At 40.2% G+C, this 21,775-nt stretch overlaps 1 protein-coding gene across 1 annotated transcript in view; it reads left to right on the top strand.

Annotated features, from left to right (window-relative positions):
- Positions 1-268: 268 nt before the first annotated feature.
- filip1l (filamin A interacting protein 1-like) overlaps positions 269-21,775 on the top strand; it is a 54,113-nt gene continuing 32,606 nt past the window's right edge. Inside the window, exons 1-4 of the mRNA XM_076972585.1 lie at positions 269-591; positions 19,282-19,570; positions 20,385-20,558; positions 20,887-21,065. Of these exons, the coding sequence (XP_076828700.1) occupies positions 19,292-19,570; positions 20,385-20,558; positions 20,887-21,065 (632 nt within the window). The 5' untranslated portion in view covers positions 269-591; positions 19,282-19,291. The remainder of the gene's footprint in view (positions 592-19,281; positions 19,571-20,384; positions 20,559-20,886; positions 21,066-21,775) is intronic.

The following is a 21,775-nucleotide window of genomic DNA, read 5'->3' as shown; positions in this document are numbered from 1 at the left end:
ACTAGGCAAAATTTGAGGTACCCCCTCTCTCTCTGTGACTCTCTTTCTCTATATATAGCCATCTGTCTTTCTCTTAGAGTTCCTGAGGGTACAATCTCCTGACAAGGCCATCTGTCCAAGGGGTATACCATGAATGTGAGGGGAGGGGTGTGTGTAACAGAGAGAGGGGGCATTAAATTTAGCAGCACCACTGATATCTGCATGCCAGGTCATGTCCTGTCTCTCTCTCCATTCCTCCCTCCCACTTCATTTCTCTGTTTATTCTTTCCTGCTCTGTACATTGCTGTCCATTCCTCTGACAGGGCATTAGCTCATTCCCTCCATTCTATCTCTTTTTTTGGGCTGATCCAGACACACTCCAGCAGTAGCATCCCCCCCCCCCCTATATCTCTCTCTGGAGCCAGTACTCCTTACCTTGGTCATTCATAGAGGCAAACTGAGGACAAGCAGAGACAGAAAGACAAGCAGAGGACAACAGGAAGTGATAAAGGGCAGACCGTCACACTTTGGATAACGTTTCTGCATTGTATGTATATTATACAACTTCAGCTGTACCAGACAGGAATTGTTTGAAGATCTAGGCTGTTAGAGGTAAGACTGCAACACACACACACACACACACACACACACACACACACACACACACACACACACACACACACACACATACACACACATTAAGAGGTAAGGAAAATCAACCTGCATATCTCTTTCTTGCATAGGAAGAAATTGCAGAAATTATAATCATTATTTAAAAGAATCCATGGCAGAATCTGAACAATGTGGGTGATATTGCAAAACGTGCCACGCGAGACCCCCACGAGAGACTGCTCCTTCAAGTGAGGATACCGGTGCATTATATTTGCAGTCCTTATTTACTTTGCAAAGTTGTGTATGTCTCATTTGCTACTGATAGGCTCATTAAAATGAAGCAGCATTTGCTAATCTTATATATATATATTTTGCAGAGTCATGTTAGCATGTTCAAGGCAGACGTACTGCTGCGGGAGGTCAGACTGAGATTTTCATGTTCAAGGCAGCGATATTTAAATTGGGTCAGTTGGGGGTGGGGGTGGGTTGGAGAGGTTCAAGTTATGTTCCTCAGGTTTCATCGTCTGGGTTTGGAAACCTGCTTCTCTGAAAGAGATAGGGTTAGGGTGAAACGGACGGCGAAGTGTCACTGATACGTCTGGGCATTCATTATGTCCATGTGGCTCCAACATCCACAAACAAGCCGAGACTCATTCCCTGCAGACTATAAAAGTCCCTTACTCATCCGCACGCATTAGAGAAAAAAAATTAGCATCTAACTGTACAACATTTGTGTGTATAAATAATACTTGTGGTATTCAGATGATGAATTTTACAGCCTGTTTTATCTTTGTTGGTCTACTGTTATGTCATATGAGCTGTTAAAAAGCATCAGAGGGCATTACAGGCTGCTAGCATACTGCATAACGGCTAACAATCTAAAATCAGGCTGCAATATACCTTGCAAACTGAATCTGGAGAGCTTTCTAGTGCTTTTTAGAGTGTACCAGATATGCGGGCGAAATTGGCAGCATAAACACAGATAGAGCAAAGGACTTTGCGACAAAATTGGTGGATTTGAGGGGTAATATATGTGATGAAGCTGTTATGAAAAGCTAGACCAGATGCATCCAGTTTGTCATATAAAATCACCAAGATGTCAATACTTTAACTGTGGAAAAATAGGAATAAATACTACTGGGTACCCAAGAGGATGGAAATTGTTATATAAAAGAGGAACTGATTTGAATTCTGTAGAACTGGTGGAACATAATTTGATTTATGCTTAGTCGTCAGTGTTCAGCATAGGGTTCAGGCTGTGGTTACATTCAGACGGATGGTTGGTACTCAGGGACAAACACAGGACAGCTTGTTACATTTCATGCATATATTATTTATTTGTCTCTGAATGTGTCAAATCCTGTTCACAAGCCTATGAACAGGGACTGTGGGACATCTTGTAATTCAAACAGGCTTCTGTACCAATTCTAGCACCACAACCTTGTTAAACCTGCATGTCAGTCTGCTGGACAAACAAGCATTCTAGGCTAATTTGTAGAAAAAAATATGCATAGTTAGCCAGTAAGAAAGTGTGTGTGTGTGTGTGTGTGTGTGTGTAAAAGGGGAGGACAGTAAATGTGTGTAGATGCACTTTCATGAGCGTGAAGGAGGCGGGATTTGCTGTCCTGGTTCTCATATAGACGAAAGCAAATAATAAAGCGGCGCGTTAAAACAGCAGAGAGTGTTTGTGTGTAAATACGCTCAGCTGGCTTATTCTAACCTGCCATCCAAACGTTGTTCTATCGCACAAGAAAGAATAATTGCGCTGAGTTAAATAACTGACAATAAAGTGGTGTGTCTGAGCAAAGATTAAATGATCTCAAAATTGGTTGAACAAACACAAATACATTCAAATGAGCGTTAACTTGCATAACTACGTAATTAATAAAACTATTGTTTAACTCTGCCCTTTTAACTACTATGATCTGATGCTGAAGTCTCACGTGATTTGGGATTATCGTCCCAGTTAGTCGTCCTCACTGAATTCCTCTAGAATTAGAAAGGAATTAGAAATTTCCACCGCTCGTTCCTCATTCAACACGATTAAGTATCTGTTGTCGCGATAACGTTGATCAGTTAATATTTTTTGCAGTTAATTATCTAAATTTTGACATGCTTATTGAAGACCAGAGATGACGGAGCAACTCTAAGAGGTCTAATCTTGTAGGAGTAAAAACAGAGATAGGAAAAACCGTATTAAGGTTTACAAAACACCTGAATTCCGCGTGCTTTTAGACACGCCCTCTTTCTTCCGTTGATGTAAGTTTGCTCCATACGTTACTAGTCGTGCTGCCACCTGCTGATTGCCATGGTACACACAAATGTCGTAACCAAAGTAGCCTGCCTACTAACTGTTTTTAAATGCTGGTGGAATATTTGTAAATAGCCAAATATTCAGTTAACCATGGAGGATTAAAGATACTTATGGTCACTTCCATGAAGATACCTTAAAGATACTTATGGTCACTTCCATGTGGAGGACCTGCTGTATGCAGCATAAACTGGTTGATTTGAGGACTACAAAGCAATTTGTACTGTGAGCTGCATTTTCTAGAAAAATAAATAATAGTATCTTCATAAATACTGCTTTGGGTGTTAAAAATGTATTTTTGCTCCTTTGAAACCTGTGAAAAGGTGCATCAGCTCATACCGATTTTATATGAAATGTACATATTTCTAATTAAATAAGACTTCATTGTTTTTCTTTGTAATTTTGCATTTAATCATTTAAATGCATTTGCTAAAATAGTGTTTTTCAGAAATAAATTCAGCTTTTTTGGGTTCTAGTGCAATCAAATGCAATCTTAAACTTATTGTTGTTTGATTTAAATGCATATGCAGAAATACAAAGCAAAACTATCATGGTGTGATAAATGTGCACAAAAAAAACAAAATAGCTGTTCTACTAACTACACACCAAACACACACTAGGTATGGTGTGAGCAGACAGAAAGAGGTTACCTGTACTATAATTGACTTTTCACTTAATACTAGTAGACATTTAATAAGATAATAATTACTTTCTAGCAAAAAATACAAACGATGGACAGAGCAGAAGTGAACTTATTATCCAACTTATTTCCAGTCCACCTTAAAACTCAGCAGGTTAACGGCAAGCAGAATGTTCTATTTTTTAGTATTCAATTTGAATATACTAAAATGATAAGAGTCATGAACTTCATAAATGTTTGGTTTGGTTATATTTCATTTCTCTTCTCCAGCTTAGTTTTCCTGGTGTCTCCTTTCTTTGACCCTGAACTTCCTGTACTTCATGGCCAAACTGAAAAGGTCGTCCTTTGCTTTTTTTTTCAAGTCACTGTTGGCTGCGGATTCGTGGCAGTGAGCTGAATTGCAATGCTCTCACAAGAAGCCAGATAACCCTTCCTCAGTACAGGGTTATGAAAATGATAGCAATGGAAATCCTCACGTGTATGCGAGTGTGTGAATATTTGCATCATGCCTGAACATAATAGTTTCAATTGGTAACATGAAGACAACTCTACTGTTAAATGGTGGTGTATAAACTAGCTTGACTGTTCTTGCATGCTGGGCACTGTTGCACACTACTCATAGACCTATTTTCAGGCTGAATTTGTGATGCTATCAGATTGGTTTCCTTTAAAAGTTGATCCATGTCTCATCCAGCATTTTTTGCTGATATCAGTGCAGCAAAATCAGAATCAGCTTTTTGCTTATTTATATTTATTATTTATTTTTGTAACTTTTTCCTGCATGATTGACAGTGAAAACAGGCAGCCGTCAAAATCAACAAATTGAACAGAGCACACAAGTCAACAGTTCTAATCCAGAAAACAGGTTCTAATCCAGAAAACATGGTTTGACAGCCAGTGATTCTGACAGCTGATTGGCTGTCACGTGTCACGTTGGAAGGAGATGCTGGTGAGAAATGCTTCCATTTGCTGAGCATCATGCATGTTTGTAAGGAATGCCACCTGATCTTCCCTAACCAGCCTCACCTGCCCCTCATTACCACGCCCCCTTTCAGTCACACATATACACCTTCCCCAGCACGTCTCAGTCGCGAAGTATTGCCGACTCATGCCGCGTACCAAGCCTTTCTATTACCTGTCTGCTCTCCTGTGTTCTGACCCTCGCTTACGTCCCCGACCTTGTCTCCTGCCTAGTCCCTCTGTACCTCCTGACTTCTGCTCCCCCGGTATGACCCTGGACCGTCCTGACCACGCCAAGAAAACGCTGTTACTTATCCTAGTACTCGTGATTCACCTGCCTGTTTCTGTACCAGCGTCTCATTTCAATAAAAGCGGTGTTCTTCCGCATTTGGATCCCTCTCTGCCTGTTCAATTCGTAACAATGTTCCACTTGTGTCCTTTTCACTTCAGGTCTGGTATCATTCAATTTCACTATAGTCTCCTTGCTAATCATATCCCTGCCATCATTGTGACTAAGCATATATACTATATTGCCAAAAGCATTGGCTCACCCATCCGAATGATCAGAATCAGGTGTTGCCATCGGCGCAGATGGAAATTCTGAAGTGAGGGGGACCAAGCTGTACAATATATACGTTTATGCTTGTAGATGCTAGATTTCGGATGGGGTCAATATAAATCTGGAGGGGACATGTCCCCCCCGTCCCCAGTGCCATCTGCGCCCCTGGGTGTTGCAGTCACTTCCATGGCCACATGTGTTTAAAATTAAGCACCTAGACATGCAGACTGTTTTTACAATCAATTGTGAACGAATGGGTCGCTCTCAGCAGATCAGTGAATTCCAGCGTGAAACTGTGATAAGATGCCACCTGTGCAACAAATCCAGTCGTGAAACATCCTCTCTCCTAAATAATCCATAGTCATCTGTCAGCTGTATTGTAAGAAAATTGAAGTGTTTGGGAATGACAGCAACTCAGCCATGAAGTGGTAGGCCATGTAAACTGATGGAGCGGAGTTAGCGGATGCTGAAGTGCATAGTGCGAAGAGGTCGCTAACTTTCTGCAGAGTCAATCACTACAGACAAGCTTCATGTGGTCTTCAGATTAGCTCAAGAACAGTGCACAGAGAGCTTCATGAAATGGGTTTACATGGTCGAGCAGCTGCATCTAAGCCATACATCACCAAGTGCAATGCAAAGCGTCAGATGCAGTGGTGTAAAGCACGCCGCCACTGGACTCTATAGCAGTGGAGGTGCATTCTCTGGAATGACGAATCGAGCTTCTCCATCTGGCAATCTGATAGACGAGTCTGGGTTTGGCGGTTGCCAGGAATACTGTACTTGTCTGACTGCATTGTGCCAACTGTAAAGTTTGGCGGTGGGGGGATTATGGCGTGGGGTTGTTTTTCAGGAGCTGGGCTTGGCCCCTTAGTTCCAGTGAAAGGAACTCTGAACATTATGGACAATTCCATGCTCACAACTTTGTGGGAACAATTTGGAGCTGACCCCTTCCTCTTCCAACATGACAAGCAAGGTCCATAAAGACATGGATGGCAGAGTCTGGTGTGGATGAACTCTGCACAGAATCCTGACCTCAACCAGATAGAACACCTTTGGGATGAAGAGTGGAGATTGAGAGCCAGGCCTTCTCGTCCAAAATCAACATGTGACCTCACAAATGTGTTTCTGGAAGAATGGTCAAAAATCCCCATAAATACACTCCTAAACCTTCCCAGAGTTGAAGCTGTTATAGCTGCAAAGGGTGGACCAATGTCACATTGAGCCCTATGGATTAGGAATTTGATGTCCCTTAAGGTCATATGTGAGTCAAGGAAGGTGAGCGAATACTTTTGGCAATATAGTGTAGGTCATCTACGGTAAAGGGCATGTCAGGAAGCGCTTTATGAGACTCTAAATTCCTACAGACAGATGGTCAGGGGTACCAGGGCTGACCAAGACTGACATGTTGTATTCCTGCAACAATTCGTTTTATACCCCCTGTTCCCCTGATTCATTATGCCCTTAAGTCTTTCACACATCTTTACTTCTCATGTAACAGTGCAGCTGTCTGTACAGTATGTTCAGAGTGGATCTTAACCATTTACATTTCACATCTATATTATTTGTCAGATTATCATATTCAAAAATGTTTTGTTATTCAGAACATTGATAACGCACGGAGGCCTTTACTTGTCATGATTATTTTAGGCCATGATTATTTTAAGCTGCACGTACTAACTACATACTGGCATTGAAAGCAGTTTAAGTGAAAACGTTCTTCGTAAAAGCAGCTATACTCTCTGTCTGATTGTTTGCTGAATGCAGGCCTATGTATGTTATGTTATGGCAATCCAATGCACCTTTAAGCATGTAAATGCGAGCTCAAAGTGGTGAAGTTCTTCTTACTCTACTCAGAAGTCATTTATTTTTAGTCTTGTTACAGATAGGCTAGTCTAAAGATATCAAACTATAGCATTATAGCAGTCTGTCTGCAGAGCTTGTCTTTATTTTTTTCTGTGTGTTTACAGTCATCTTGGTATCATCACAGTCCACCCATACTGTGACTAAAATTGGCACTATGACTAGAAATCCTCTCAGCCCAGGTGTTTCTGTGAACTGAAAAGATTCAATGTTCTGGATTAGTAAGAAACATTAGAACTGGTTTCTTTTAAACCACCTATTTCAGTGAATTAACATATTTGAATGTTCATATGTGATTCCCACCCGGAGTGAGCATCTAGAGTGAGGTGGAATTGTAATCTCCCCTGAAATTACTGAACATTCAGGGTTTCAATGTGTTGCTTGCGATGTATAACATAGGATGTAAATCAACATATTCACTAAGGCTAGGAAATACTTACAATTTAAGTATCCCAAATAAGACCACAGGAACTCTTGAATGTGAGAGTCATTTGAAGAAAATGAGAACCATTGGATCCATCAACACAAGTACACCTACAACATAAAGAAAAATATTTGCCATTGTTGTCAGTTGCATATAGCATCACTGCAATAAATGAATTTGATAGTTCAATATTTGAAAATAATGAAAATAATTCAGAATTAGTTTTTGATTGCAAACAAATGTGGTTCCTTCGTGTTGGAACTTTTGAGAAAGAACGATTCATTCACAAATTGTCCATCACTATTCTGGGCTACATTAACCCTGTTAGAAGAGAGTGCAGCAAGGGCAACCAGGCCAAGCATGGTGAACATGGCATTTCCCATGGGGCAGTGCAGCTCTCTTTTAGATCAGGGCTCTTATTTCTGAGCAGAACGCCCCTGGACTAGGCTCGGGGAAAAAGACTCTATTTATACCATCAGAGGGGCTAATGTTGCGACCTAGCCATCTAGCAAATTAACTATGTAGCATCCCATAAGATCATTATTCAGTAATTACATGTGATTCAGTAATTACACAAGATTATGAGTGATACATGAAAATTGCTATGGAGAGGGAATAAGCACTACATCATCAGTCTAAAGACACTGTGACACTCAACTTGTGACATGATATTCACGTGGAGGCCTTCACACACTGTTAAAAAACACTTTTTGCAAAACCCAAAGATCTCGCATGTGAGAGAGACAAATAAGTGACCTTTAATCTATGCCATCTAGCCAGGCCACCTGGACCATACATTCTTTTAAAGGTTCTTGACCCATTAATCTACTTTATCTTTTTCAAACCCAACAGAGAGCAATATGGTGTCCCACAAGGTTGTGTCCTAGGCCTATAATTGTTCTCTATTTATATAAAACCTCTTGGATGTGTAATTTGAAAACTAGGGTGGCTTGTTCAGAACATAGCAGCCTGTGTCCTTATGAGTAAAAGAAAACATGAGCATATTACACTGCTTCATTTAACACCAGCTTCCTATTATGCTACAAATTGTTAGTGAGGTCTTGCTTGAGATGTGTAGGACTCTTAACGCTGATTAAAAAGTCAAAAATACAATTATTCAAAAAAAAAAAAAGTTATCCATTAACCTGCCTAAGGCAGAGGATTTACTGAATTTTTATCCGATTCATTGAGTCATAAGATCAAACTAATTTGTGCATTAATCGTTCTGTGTGCATGCATATGTGTGTGTGTGTGTGTGTGTGTGTGTGTGTGTGTGTGTGTGTGTGTTCTAAAAATTCTGATCATTCCTGAATTGGTAGGGAGCATACAGTAATTTAACCTATTTACCATAATGTACCAGCATGTGCAATCAGTAACAGGCAGTGGCATCTGGCTTCTTTTCAATGAACCTTAATTGTTCCAAGTATGTTCCCCGTGCATTGTGATTGTTTTCTACCATGGTTATAGTGCGGCCGCCAGGAACTGTACCTAAATATGATGAGGAGGGCTTAGCATGTGGCATTCGTGAGATGGCCAAGGCAATTATCAAGCTATTTTCTCCTGTCTGCTGCGTAGCCTCATGCCTTTGCCACGACAGATTTACGCACAGAGCATTAATAGGTAGTGTTGGCTTCCATGACTGGGTCTAATTCTGTAGACACAGAATGCATTGTTGTTTTATGAGTGCAAAAGCTGGCCTCTTACAGTATGCAACAGAGAAACACTGGATGGGTCAGGGCCATAATCCCGATGGATTGAGATTATATTAGTGGTTATTTTGCCAATAACATAGACCCTTTATATGCCAATAATATAGACACTATGCTACTATATTTCATTCCTGAAGTGGTGCAGCCAGCTAACTGAATAACCCGCTGATCACAAAGATAAAGATGCTGATATTCAGAGACATGCAGGAGAAGAAATGTAATGGGTAAAGACTCACGCACTCTACAAACAAATGTTTTACGTTTCGGCTTTAACTTGGTTTATATTTAAAAGAGGTTCTCAGTGTTCTTATTGTGTGGATAAGCTATTTCTAGGCTCGGCAAACTGGCTTGTGTCCATGCCATGGATCCAAAATATATACTGGAGTTGCCATATTGCCAATTGTGATTTGCACCCCAATTAGTCCTCCACATTTAGTAATTTGTGCACTGAGGACACACACACACACACACACACACACACACTAGTGATCACTAGGGTGCTGTGGTGCACGTGTGCCCAGAGCGGTGGGCAGCCCTAGCTCGATGCCTGGTGATCTGTTGGGAAAAAGTGCCTTGCTCAAGGGCACTTCAGTCATGACCTAGGGCCTGGGAATCACACCTACAAACCTCCAGTCAAAAGACCAGTTCCCTAACCGATCTGACCCCTAATTGATCTGGTTAGTAAGATCCCTAATTGATCTTTAATTTCTAGATCTTTAGAATCAAAATGAACTAATTATTTATTTGGAATTTCTAAGGTGAACAATGGTGTGTCTTTTTTATATTCAAACCGGTTCTTCCTACTAATTCAGAAGCACTTTGCTTGTACAGCTGCCAAAGGACCTCTGTACAAAATGTTTATTGACTTCTAACATTTTGATTAAATGCTCAGTAAGTCATAAAAAACAGACTGACAGAGCAAAGCAAACATTTCAGCTACATTGGTATTCTTAATGCTAATCCACAGTAGTAAAACTGTCCACGACACACAGCTAAGTTCATTTACATCGAGATATTTTTCAATTTAGAATTAGTTCACTAGGTATGATGATAGATGTGACAAGAGATGTGCCATCCAATCTTCAGCAAAAAAGTTATTTGTAATATTTGTAATATTTTTAATACCCAGAAAGGGTAAATCTAAAAGAAAAATTTTTAACATGTTGAAAAATTATCATAGAAAATTGCTAACTTGAAAAGGAAATAAATTGTTTGAATGATTAACTCAGGGATAGAAAAAGATACCAAGTATCATTAGCTACATAATCCCTGTTTTCCTAACTTGCTTTCATTCATTTTCAGGACTGGAAATGCACACAAAAACAGTCACATTTTGCTCAAAATTGGCTTGCTGTTGCCATCTAGTGTTAAGTCTTGGATAGTCCATTCCATAGTCCTTGTATATACTAGCAATAATAAGAAAGTAGGGCATATTGGAGTCATCAGTAAGACTCCCCTGTCCACCAGCTCTTTTATGAGTTCTCTGTTACTATGTAAAAAAATATTTTGTGTCAGTAAGCTTCATATGTTTTGTCTGAGAACCTCCGTTTGAAATATCTAATAACAAAACAAAACAAAAAAACATTTCAGTCCCCATGTTTGTGTGTTATATCTGTGTATGCAGTCATATTTGCATTCTAAATGCATATTTGCACTCTGCAATGATCCACATAACACCAACAGGCATTCCTCCTTGATATTCATTTATTTCTTGTCTCACAATACCCTGTAATAGAAGGAGAGGGAGAATGTGCTGAGGTGGGTGATGTTTATTTAGGGCAATCTCCATTTTTAATTAGAGACCATGAGGAGCTGGATAACTAATAAACAAAATTGATTAATGAGAACACAGACTATGAACTGAACCACAGAGAAACAAAAGCAAAGTGACACATAAAGAAACGGCTTAGACGTCCATCAAATAAGACAGGAAACCAAGAGGTAGATATGCACAGTTAGACTGGGAGAACCCATTTGCAGGTACAAATACTGAAGGGTGATGATATTCAAAGCATGAGACAGGGAGGAGGCAAAGTGAAACAGGAGCATAAACAAAATCATATGCCATTCAGTGCCATGGGAGGCAAAATGCTAAAGGCAGGGAGACCACAACTTACCCAACCTCTGCACAATAGTCCCCCTATCACCAGCTCAGGAGGGCACCACCTTTAACCACCAGAAGTGAGGATCAATGGAACATTGCACACCTGCCCCTTGGCCCCTAGTCTGTCACCCCATAGTTATCACCTGTTCCTCGTTACGTGATTAGTGACAGTCCATTGAAGCTATCCCAATAGCGTAGTTCAGTTCTGAAGTCTGGCCGCTGCTTATAGTTTGTATTTCCAAGCAATTTCTACGTCTGTGTTCTCTTGCCAAGCTTTGATCCCTGCTTTGTCTAGTTATTATAAGTTTGGACTTGTTTTGATTGCTTGGCTACCTGTTGACCTCTGGTATTTGTGACCTATGCCTGTTCCTTGGAATATTAATCTCAGCTTTGTGTGTTGTATTTGTCTGCCTCCCATGAAATGCTCTGCACCTGGTTCAGAACAAGTTGCCTGGTCTGACAGAAGCAGCGTTTCAGTCTCCCTGAAATGAAAACCTGGAGTAAAGATGGCTGTACAGATATCACAAAGAGAAAGGTCAAGACATGAGCGGGTACATCCAGGCCCAATATAATACTAAGCATAATATAAGCCAAGGTGCCACAGAAAAGTAGTTCAGAATCACAGAAAACTATTTCAGATGTTCACAAAATAGACCTGTGCAAAATTGTATTTTTATTTAGTTCGTTTTTTTTATATTTCTTTGTTTTATTATAAGTAAATCTTACATGTGTTTGTGTCAGACTAAAAGCAGATGCAGTTGTAGTTAAGAGTAAAAAAAACAGGAGTCAAGTCAGTTTCTACTTTCCATATTAAACTTACAAGCTGTATTGTACATAACCACAGAATAAGATGTGAAAATATCCTATGCCAATCTCCATTCCAGCAACCACAACATCACGACCTCTTCTCACAGGTCTTCGCATGGGCACCTCAATTCATCTGTGTTTCGCTGAATTAAGCCCACAACAAATCCAGGCAGCTTTACAGCAGGGTCTGGCATGCTGTCCTTGCCCCTGCTCCCAGCTTACATTTAAACCAAACTGAACCTCTAAATGTAAAGCCCCTTCAGTGTCACCACTGACATATGGGCTTTATGCACTATGCCATAAAGGTTTGTTAAAGTTCGAAATTCTGTTCAATAAAACAAAACTCTCATGACATGATATATGCGATGTCATTTATCATATATTAAGATGATATATGAAGCCTACGCTGTTAGTGTGCATTAAATTATCACACTATTATCACAATTATCACAATTATCATTATTGTAGTTACCACACATAATAAAAGTTCTGTTTGAGACCTAAGACCAAGATGTAAACATATTAGAAGGAGGACTGTGGGGTAGGGGCCAAGACTGTGTGCAGTGGGTCTGTCCTGAGTGGAGGACTTTCTCATCCCTCCTATCAGCAGTCTGTCATTCCATCTGCCATTGCCCAGATGGTCCCTGCTCTCGTTTAGAATGAAGGTGAAGAAAATAAGTCTGCTCTGAAGTCTGCTGCACAGACCTGTACATTTATCAAAGGGTTTGTTTTTAGACTTGGCTCATTGCTGGATTTGACTATGAATTGAGAGTCTGCTGTGGAGAATGTTTTGTCTTGAACGTCTACAAAAGATTGCAAAATGAGTGTATTGAGGATGTAAAAAGACAGTGGGATTTTGCAGTTTGATGAATGGCCAATCATGCACTCTGCCAGGGCCTCGGTTTCTCTCGGTTTCTCTCACTCAGAGGAACGAGCTGTTCTTCAGCCCACTGGAAATGCAAGACCACCACTGGCCAAAATGCTGCTGTGACAACCTACCTATCTCCATAGTGATTTCCCCAGTGTTTGAAAACAACCCACCTCTGGATACCGCAATGGAAAAGCCCACGCTTTTTATTGCTTTCACTTGGCAAGAATGCATCTTCTGGTAAAGAGGGGCTGCATCACTTTGATGACAGCGTTCATGCATTTAAATAGGTGACCTCCACTAAGTGTTTATTAAAAACATATCGTTAATAAAGTGGTAATATTCACTCAGGCTGTCAATTAAGTTTTATGTCAAGATATGATGAAGATTAGAACATTTGTACATTTAGGATCTTCCCAGTGTTGCTCCGGTGTGCTCATGTGAATGTGTGTTGTGATGAGTTTCTGCACATCACAGCAGTCACGCATGCAGCTGTGTAGGAATGTGCAGAATGTCAAGTTCTGAAGGACGGTGTGAGATGTTTCAGTGGAGTGATAAAGTACAGTGCTGATCAGTAGTAAGCCCCGACCGATGAAAAGAAAGTCCAGACAAACGAAGAGAAGTCATGTCTGCATTGACTGCCTCAAGACATCAATAATGCTGTAGGTTGTTTTACAGACCTTTGGGGTGTTTAGTTTATTTCCTAACATTTTCAGCTCCATTTGTTTGTTCATGCTCAATAGCCAGGGCTGGTAAATGTGTAAGCATATAAAGATCTTTAATAAGAGCGGTGGTATTGAGTAAATAGCAATTAATTGGCCACTGGTGTGTGATTAGTGTGTGAATTCTGTCTGTTTGTCTGTGACGCCGGAGGCGTCGGGACAGAGGCAGCCGGAGACGGGGGTTGAACAGTAGGATGTTTATTGTCCATGGCAACCAAACCAGTAAAGCTCTTAGCGCACACAGCAAGTGATGCAAGGTAAAGCTCTTAGCGCACACACTATAAGTGATGCAAGGTAAAGCTCGTAGCGCACACTAGTAAGGCTTGTAACGCAGACACTGCAAGTGTTGCAAAGTAAGGCTCGTAGCGCGCACGCAGGCAGGGAACGCAGTGACTGACACGCAGAAACCAGAGACACTCATGTAGCGGCAATGTGCAGCACTGGACCAGACGACCTGCGGGCTTAAGAAGAGCAAAGTAAACAAGAATGCTCAGTATGATGGTGATTGCGACTGTGGGAGTGGTTGCGTGCGTGGGGGTGTGTGCTGGGATCGGCTGCTGGCCGGGATGCGCGCCCTCTGGTGGCGACCCGGCTCCCTCACCGTGACATTGCCATTGTGTGCTGTGGCTTGTATGTATATGTCTATTGGTGCATGCCCATAAAATAAAACATTTCAATTAAAAATAAAGTTACAAGTTAATTTGATACATGTTAATTTGTATTTTATCTGGTTAAACTGACTCAGGGCACCTCCAAGTGGTTGGGAGACCTGTGTTGATTTGCATGCATTTACACTTCTGTTTAAAATATTCAAGATGCAAGGAAAGTGACTCAAGTTAAAGTTATCAGACATTTAAAAGATTGAGGGCTCCTGTAATGGCTATAAGGACAGGTGAAGGCTCATCTCTACTCCAGTACAAATGATACCATCCTTCCATTACAAATGACATTACCTTCTCTGGTCAAATGTGTTCAACTCAAAAGACTCTGGATGCAGACAGTTACATTTTGGGAGTCAATGCAAAGATCTGGATAATTCCAGAGGCTTCGAAAAACAAACAAAAAAACAACCACCCTCAAAGAAATAATATTCAGATGCAGTGTACGGAACAGGTCTGGGTGTCAATTATTCACCCCACATGCATCAGAGCTAATCTTTAAAATAATATTTAAAAAATACTATTTTGTGCTCATAGTGTTATAGAAGATCTCGGGTTACAGTTAATGTTTTTTACCGCAATTACAGAAATGGCCAATAATAAAAGTGACATGTGGCTTGAATAAAGACATTTTCAATTATAAATTTGAATTATATTGTCTTCTTTCTTCCTTCTTTTACACTAAAACTATGGCCGTTTCAGTGCTGATCATTGTGGTATGAACATCTTGTTCTCGCAGTGCTGTGGCTTTTTGTCCCTTTAGCGTGACTATGCTGTGACCTACAGTGACTGGAAGAGTTATTACCTGATGATTCATACTTAAACTACAAACTCAAGAAATAATGCATGTGCTTTTACACACACACACACACACACACACACACACACACACACACACACACACACACACACACACACGGTGTTCATGCCGTAGTTAAATGATACATTCCATGATCCTTAGGTAAGACGCAGCACAAACGGGAAGAGTGATAAGGAAAAACAGAGGAAAGTGAGAAAAAACAGAGATAGAACACAGAGTGAAGACAGGAAAGAAAGAAAAGGAAGGGAGAGGTGTCCGCACAACAGCGTGGATGTGTGTAGGGGTGTATGAGAGAGAGAGAGAGAGAGAGAGAGAGAGAGAGGAAGAGGGATGTTCCAGTAAAACACACCTGCACTCTCACCTTTCACCTCCTTGTGTTTGCCTTCTTTTCCTGTGAGAGGAAAGTTTTAAAAAATGTGTTTTTTTAGGGTTGGTCATTTTAGTGCTGGTCTTGTAAAATCTGTGCATCTGAAGTCAAATATGGTCAAACATTACCTCTGTACCTGCCTGCCATTTCCATGTGGCACAAAAGGACAGAACAGAATCAGTATCAGCACTGCATTGAGATGCACTGCACTGAGATACACTGCAAAAGCAGCACTGCACTGAGATACACTGCAAAAGCAGCACTGCTCTACTTCCCAAAGGCTACACTGTTGTCTCCATCTATTAGAAAACCTTACGAAAAACAGAATTTGTGTAATCATAGAGTTCACCCGAGAGCTTTAGTGTTATGGTTAGGGTTAGTTGTACTGCTGAGTAAGGCTGCTATGTTGTATGGTTACTGATATTGTGGATACACCACTGCTTTCTAAACTTTTATTGCCAATTTGTTTTACCACAAAGCTCCATTTGTTTGTGACTTATTGTGTAGGCTTGCAATGTCAAACCTGGACTCTTTTGTTCTAAGCATGCATTTAATATGATTAAATGCAATATGTGATAACATTATATGTTATTATTGAATTATTGAATATTTAATGCTGTAGCATATGGAAAAATTCATGAATTTCTTAAAATTCCTAAAAAAATCCTATACTTTAGCTTGGCATATAAGTAGGGTTGTCATATATATAGTCAATAAATTATTGAATATTATAGAAATTCCTAGGAAAATATAGACCTAACACAATCAGGATTAAACTCCAAATGCACCAGGATACATCTATTGAAAAAGAAAATATGTGTTGTGATGTTATGTGATATGGTCACCTTTAATTTTTGATTAAAAAATTTTATTTATTAATGCAGCTCATCACTGTAAATAATGTAGCTTTCATGATAGCATGACAGGCTCAGACAGATTTATATATGTATCAAAATAGGTCTTTGTTGAAGATTTTTGTTTCAGAACAAACAAACAACAAAATAAGTCACATATGTCACAGAATGTTCCTTAAACATCAGACCCGTAACTCCTTTGTGCATTTTAAAGGTTCATCTTCACCACTTCACAGGTTTAAGGGTGTCAGCAACTCTTGGCAAATCCTAGTTTTGGAGTAATGGAGTCTTGTCTGTTTAATGATTGCTTGAGACTTTTATACCACAAGCTTTGGACTTAGATGTTTATGTTTATCTTAGACTTTGGTAATGTTCTCATTAGTCAACCTTTTAAAAGTTCCAGCCATATAATTTGTGATATGTTAATGATGAAAACTGAAAACAAGGAAACAGTATTCAATTTAATTTATAGAATAAGTAATTTTTTGTTTTTCTGTTTATTGGCTAAATAAGGTAAACAAGTATCAGCGTCTTACCCTGTTACTGAAGTTCCATTCGTGTTTCATCACAGGGCAGATGAATGGCCTAAACATATGTGTGTGTGTGTGTGTGTGTGTGTGTGTGTGTGTGTGTGTGTGTGTAGCAACATACCTATTTCTCTAAGCTCTTGGTAAAAATCCTGCCAAAGCAGTCTTTAATAATTTTTCTTATTAGATCATGCAATGGCATTACAGTGAGATCGTTTCTTCACATGGTTGTTTCCTTATATGGAGAGTAATCATTTGTGTTTTGGTATGTTTCCTTGTGCTCTGTTGCCAAGCTTACAGGCATCAAATAAAATGTGCTAATTGTCAAAGAATGAAAGCACACAGCAGGTTTTCCCCTCCTGAATCATCACTCTCGGGGCGCCTCGGTGAGAAGTGAATTGATGTAATGCAAATGAGGCACTTCTGAGCAAAATGTTTCATATTGTTGAACTCTATAACAAATCTCTAACAGCCTCTTGGAGTTCAGAAGAGGTTTGAAGTTACTGATCGCTTCTTGCCTGTGGTCAATTATCAAGAATGATACGGAGTGTGTGTGTGTGTGTGTGTGTGTGTGTGTGTGTGTGTGTGTGTGTGTGTGTATTTTTTTAGATGCATGTTTGTTAATTTTTATTTATCAAAGGGAGGTTGTTACATTTACATTTCAGTGTACTTAGGCAAAACATGAATGCATTTTATCTTTTACAATCATAAGGTTTGTCTTTCTTAAATACATTATATATGTAAGGAAAGGAATCTGCTTTTTCAGTCCATTACACTCGAATCATTCACTGTTAGGTACTTATTAATTTTATGATTAAATGTTGGTTTTGGTGACAGCACCTGCTTTGCTTTTCTTCAGAGCCAGAGGTAAGAGTGTAAAACTACAACGCTGGAGATGAAGGTGTCTGTGTAAGAACTAAATCATGAAAACATGGTTACAACTAGTTTTTGCTATATCTGTGTGGTCATGGCTTGATTCAACTACATTTGGAGAGTCCAATCCTAACCCTACAGTAGGCTATTCTGTGCTTGTCAGTCACTTTTTTTTACTTGTCATCTCTTGAACTATTTCTAGTTGAAAGTCTGAATTTAAAATGCATTTAGAACAGCCAGTAAACAGCACATCTCATAATTATACAATTTGCCTATTTAACATTGCATTCACCTGAAATTCCATTCACATGAAATAGACCTATTGCTGTGTTAAGACATGTTTGACTTGTCTAGCTCTGTGATGACAAGCTTATCTGGCTATGCAACTACACTACCCGGGCAGAGTACTTTGAAGTCAGATTTCACTTTTTTCAGCAGGAAAAAAAAAAACAATGACATATTTCTATATATTAATTCCTATGATTTGAGGGCTCATGAACTAATTTTCAACAACATTAAACATTATTATATGTTTGAGGGAGAAGCAGGATGTGGCAGTACTTGGAAACTTTTAAATGTGCAGTGGTGAAAAATGTCATTGGAACATGAGCGATGAGAGGACATTGGAACATGGGCGATGACATGAACATGAAGGGGTGGATGTCTAGCTGTCTGTTACCACAATGCACACTTAAATGGATTCCACCAAGACATAACTTGCATATCTGTCAGATTCTAGTACTGGAGCTCGGCTCTGATTGCAATTCACATAAATCAAAAGTGCAGGAGCCCGACATGTTATACTCAAAGTACCCACTAGGGGGCCAAGGGGCTCATTCCTCACTATTACTAATAAGACTGAAAATTAATTTGTTAATCTTTACTATTTTATTCTAGAACTCTAGAAAACTGTAATAAAAATATGAGAATTGTCTTTAGGCAGTTTTATTTAAGAACAGCTTTCAATGTATTTTCAAGAACTCTGTAGTTAGTGTTAGGGTTCATTTTTATTCTTTCTGTGGCTAAATTGTTTGTAGGTCAAGTTTATTTTTTGCTGGAGTTCTAATCATATTGAATAAATACATTTTTCATCAGTATAGTTTCAGGCAACGTTGCCATGTTGTGTAAAAATACGTTGCGTGCGTTTGTGTGCTGTATTTGACAATTTTGACAGAGGCTCAAGAGCATATTATTCATACCAGATCTGCAACTGCAGTCATGCCTCCACCAATGACCTCATGAATTACTCATCCAGTTGTGTCATGTGTTTGTCTAAGTGTGTGTGTGTGTACATTCACATTTTGTGGAGGTAAGGGTAATGATCAAGTGAAGGTTGGGTGTATGACCTCATTCTTATGATTGCATAATACTGTACATGTGTTAGTTAAAGAAGCATTCTTTGATAGGCCTGAACAGCCCAATGTAGGATTATTCATTACCCGTCATTCTGCTAAGCCTGTTTCATGCTGGTGCTGTATAAATCACATAAAGATTGTGTGGTCTGTGCATTCAAACTTCAAAATTGTATAAGGAAATTATTAAAACACCTACATAATATTTGCTGATTGTGGATCATACACACACACACATATGGACACATAGACCATTTTTGTTGTTTTCGTGCAGGTGAATAGCCATGCATTCCCGAAGCAACAGTCAGGAGAACGTTGCCGAAGTGAAGCCATCACAGACGCGCGTTCGGTCACGGCAGCAGAATGAACTCGAGGAGCCATTACCCACAAAGCGGGACACGAGCCGAGGGCGTGACGGCAAACCCCCAGATGACCCAGACTCGGTTCAGAACAACAATAAGAGCAGCAGACAGAGGGACAGGACGGGAGTGTCCGGGAAAGGCAGAGACCTCTCTCACGACGACCTCCTCTTCCTCCTCAGCATGCTGGAAGGGGAGCTTCAGGTGAGAGCAGCGTCACTGAATCAGTGAATGGAGTCTGAGCAGAATCGCAGCCTCAGTATGTGAATTTCTAAAGCAAAACCTGCAGATTGAATTTTCCAACAGAATACAATTCAAGCTACCGAATGTACCAGGGCTTCTGAGATCAGCAGAACTCATGTTCCTCCATGACCACCTTTCTTCCATGACGTTGTTTGCTCCATGACAGTTTCCTTCATGACACCGTTTGCTCCATGACACCGTTTCCTCCATAACTCCTTTCTCCGTGACATTTTTCACCACGATCTTGTGTTCTCCATGAAAGATTACATGACTCTTCAAGATGACTCCCTTTACACCATGACTCTTCAAGATGACCATGACTCTTTTCACCATGACTCCATGAGTCTTCTCCATGGAGTCTTTTTCAGGTCTCATGCCATATCAGTTTGTCTGTAAAACAAATGGAGGTATTTTAGAATCCGAATTTGTTTCCCACTGATTGAATGTCTGGGTAGATGAGATAATGGGGGACGGGGAATGGGGGCTTGAAGCGGGGCAGTATCTGTGATGGAGCTCTGAGAGGCGCCCTTTAAAATGTTAAAGGCCAGAGAGGGCTATATAGTCATATGGCAAGCCAGGCAGTCTTAATTCACTTCATAGGTTTCTCTCCCACAGACTCTTAACAAAGTATGTCTTGAGAGACAAAATTTCACAACGGGGGGAGAGCATATTTGTGGCCAGGATTCTAGTATTGGGAAGTGGGGGTGTGGCGCATTAGTATTGTTAATATAACTGATTAAAATACTTCTGCATATTTGCCTTTCCTTTGTTATAGGCAAGGGATGAGGTGATCACGGTGCTGAAGGCAGATAAGATAAACCTGGCTCTCCTGGAGGCCCAGTATGGCTTCGTCACCCCCGAGAAAGTGCTTCAGGCCCTGCAGAGAGACGCCATACAAGGCAAGGGACGTGGCTGGCAGGACGACATATATGAGAAGCCCATGGCGGAGGTCAGGGATTAAGGAAACATCTAGAACATTTGTAGATGTAGATGAAAAATGTCGTAAGCAATGTTTTTATTTATTTATTCACAGTAACTTGTTTAAGTTACGCTGTTTGTTAAAGTGTTTTACACAATTTGGAGTGTAAAGATTTTAGTCAAGTGTATAGGTCACCTTTTGAGATTTCGTTTCTGTCCTTTTGGAAGTACTCATGAAAAGAACACGTTTCCCTTCACAGAACTTTGTCGCGATAAATATCGTGACGGTCTTGCACGACCCAATCTCCTCATTGAGATATCGTTTGTGTGTGTGTGTGTGTCGTGCACGTGTACATTAGCTGGACAAGCTGGTGGAGAAGCAGAGAGAGACGTACAGGCGGATGCTGGAGCAACTGCTGCTTGTAGAACAGGCACACAAACAGACCCTCCACCGCCTGGACGACGAGAAGCGGAACCACGGCGAGTTCATGAGGAAAAGCGACGAATTCACCAACCTGCTGGAGCAGGAAAGAGAAAGGTCAGCGGAGGGCGAATGTCACATCGTAACACTAATAAAAGTTCGCCGAGACAGAGATAGAAATGTAAAAACACCACACCATTGTTAGAAACAGCACGCCGTTGTGAAACATAATCTAACGCCGTTAGACGTAGCACACCACTGATAGGAATAGTGCAGCAATATTAGTACATGACGGTTAGAAATAGCACCGCTGGTAGTAATGGTGTATCTAACACTACTGCTGGAAATACCACTGTTACTGTTAGAAGTAACACACCACTATTATAAATAGCTCAACACTGTGAGAAATAGCACACCACTGTGTGAAATAAAGTGAACTGTTAAAAATAGTCTAAGAAATAGTACACTGCTGTTGGAAATAGTGAGCAATGATTCTTAAAAAGTTTTCATGAAATGTGATACTATAATGCAATTTCATTTCAAGTTTATCCTAATTTCTGCTATGGTTGTGGACCGAATTACTTTTAAATGTTTAAGCCGGTTTTGGTTGGTGTAGTTTGAACTAGAGTCAGGGATTAGAGCATGCCTGTGAGGCCTTTGACAGCAGAATGATCACACGCTTGCAGACATAAAGGAACAGGTTTATTCGTACTCATAGTAAAAGCAGGAGTGTCAAACCAGAGAGGGAATTACTCAGCCAAATCACGATCCAAAAAACAAAGTCGAGAAGCAGTCCAAGACCAAAAACACAATAACATAATCCACGT

The sequence above is a fragment of the Brachyhypopomus gauderio genome, chromosome 1 (assembly GCF_052324685.1).
Source record: "Brachyhypopomus gauderio isolate BG-103 chromosome 1, BGAUD_0.2, whole genome shotgun sequence".
In the NCBI taxonomy this organism is placed as follows: Eukaryota; Metazoa; Chordata; class Actinopteri; order Gymnotiformes; family Hypopomidae; genus Brachyhypopomus; species Brachyhypopomus gauderio.
Note: the sequence above shows the minus strand (reverse complement) of the source record. Positions and strands in the feature narration are given on the sequence as shown.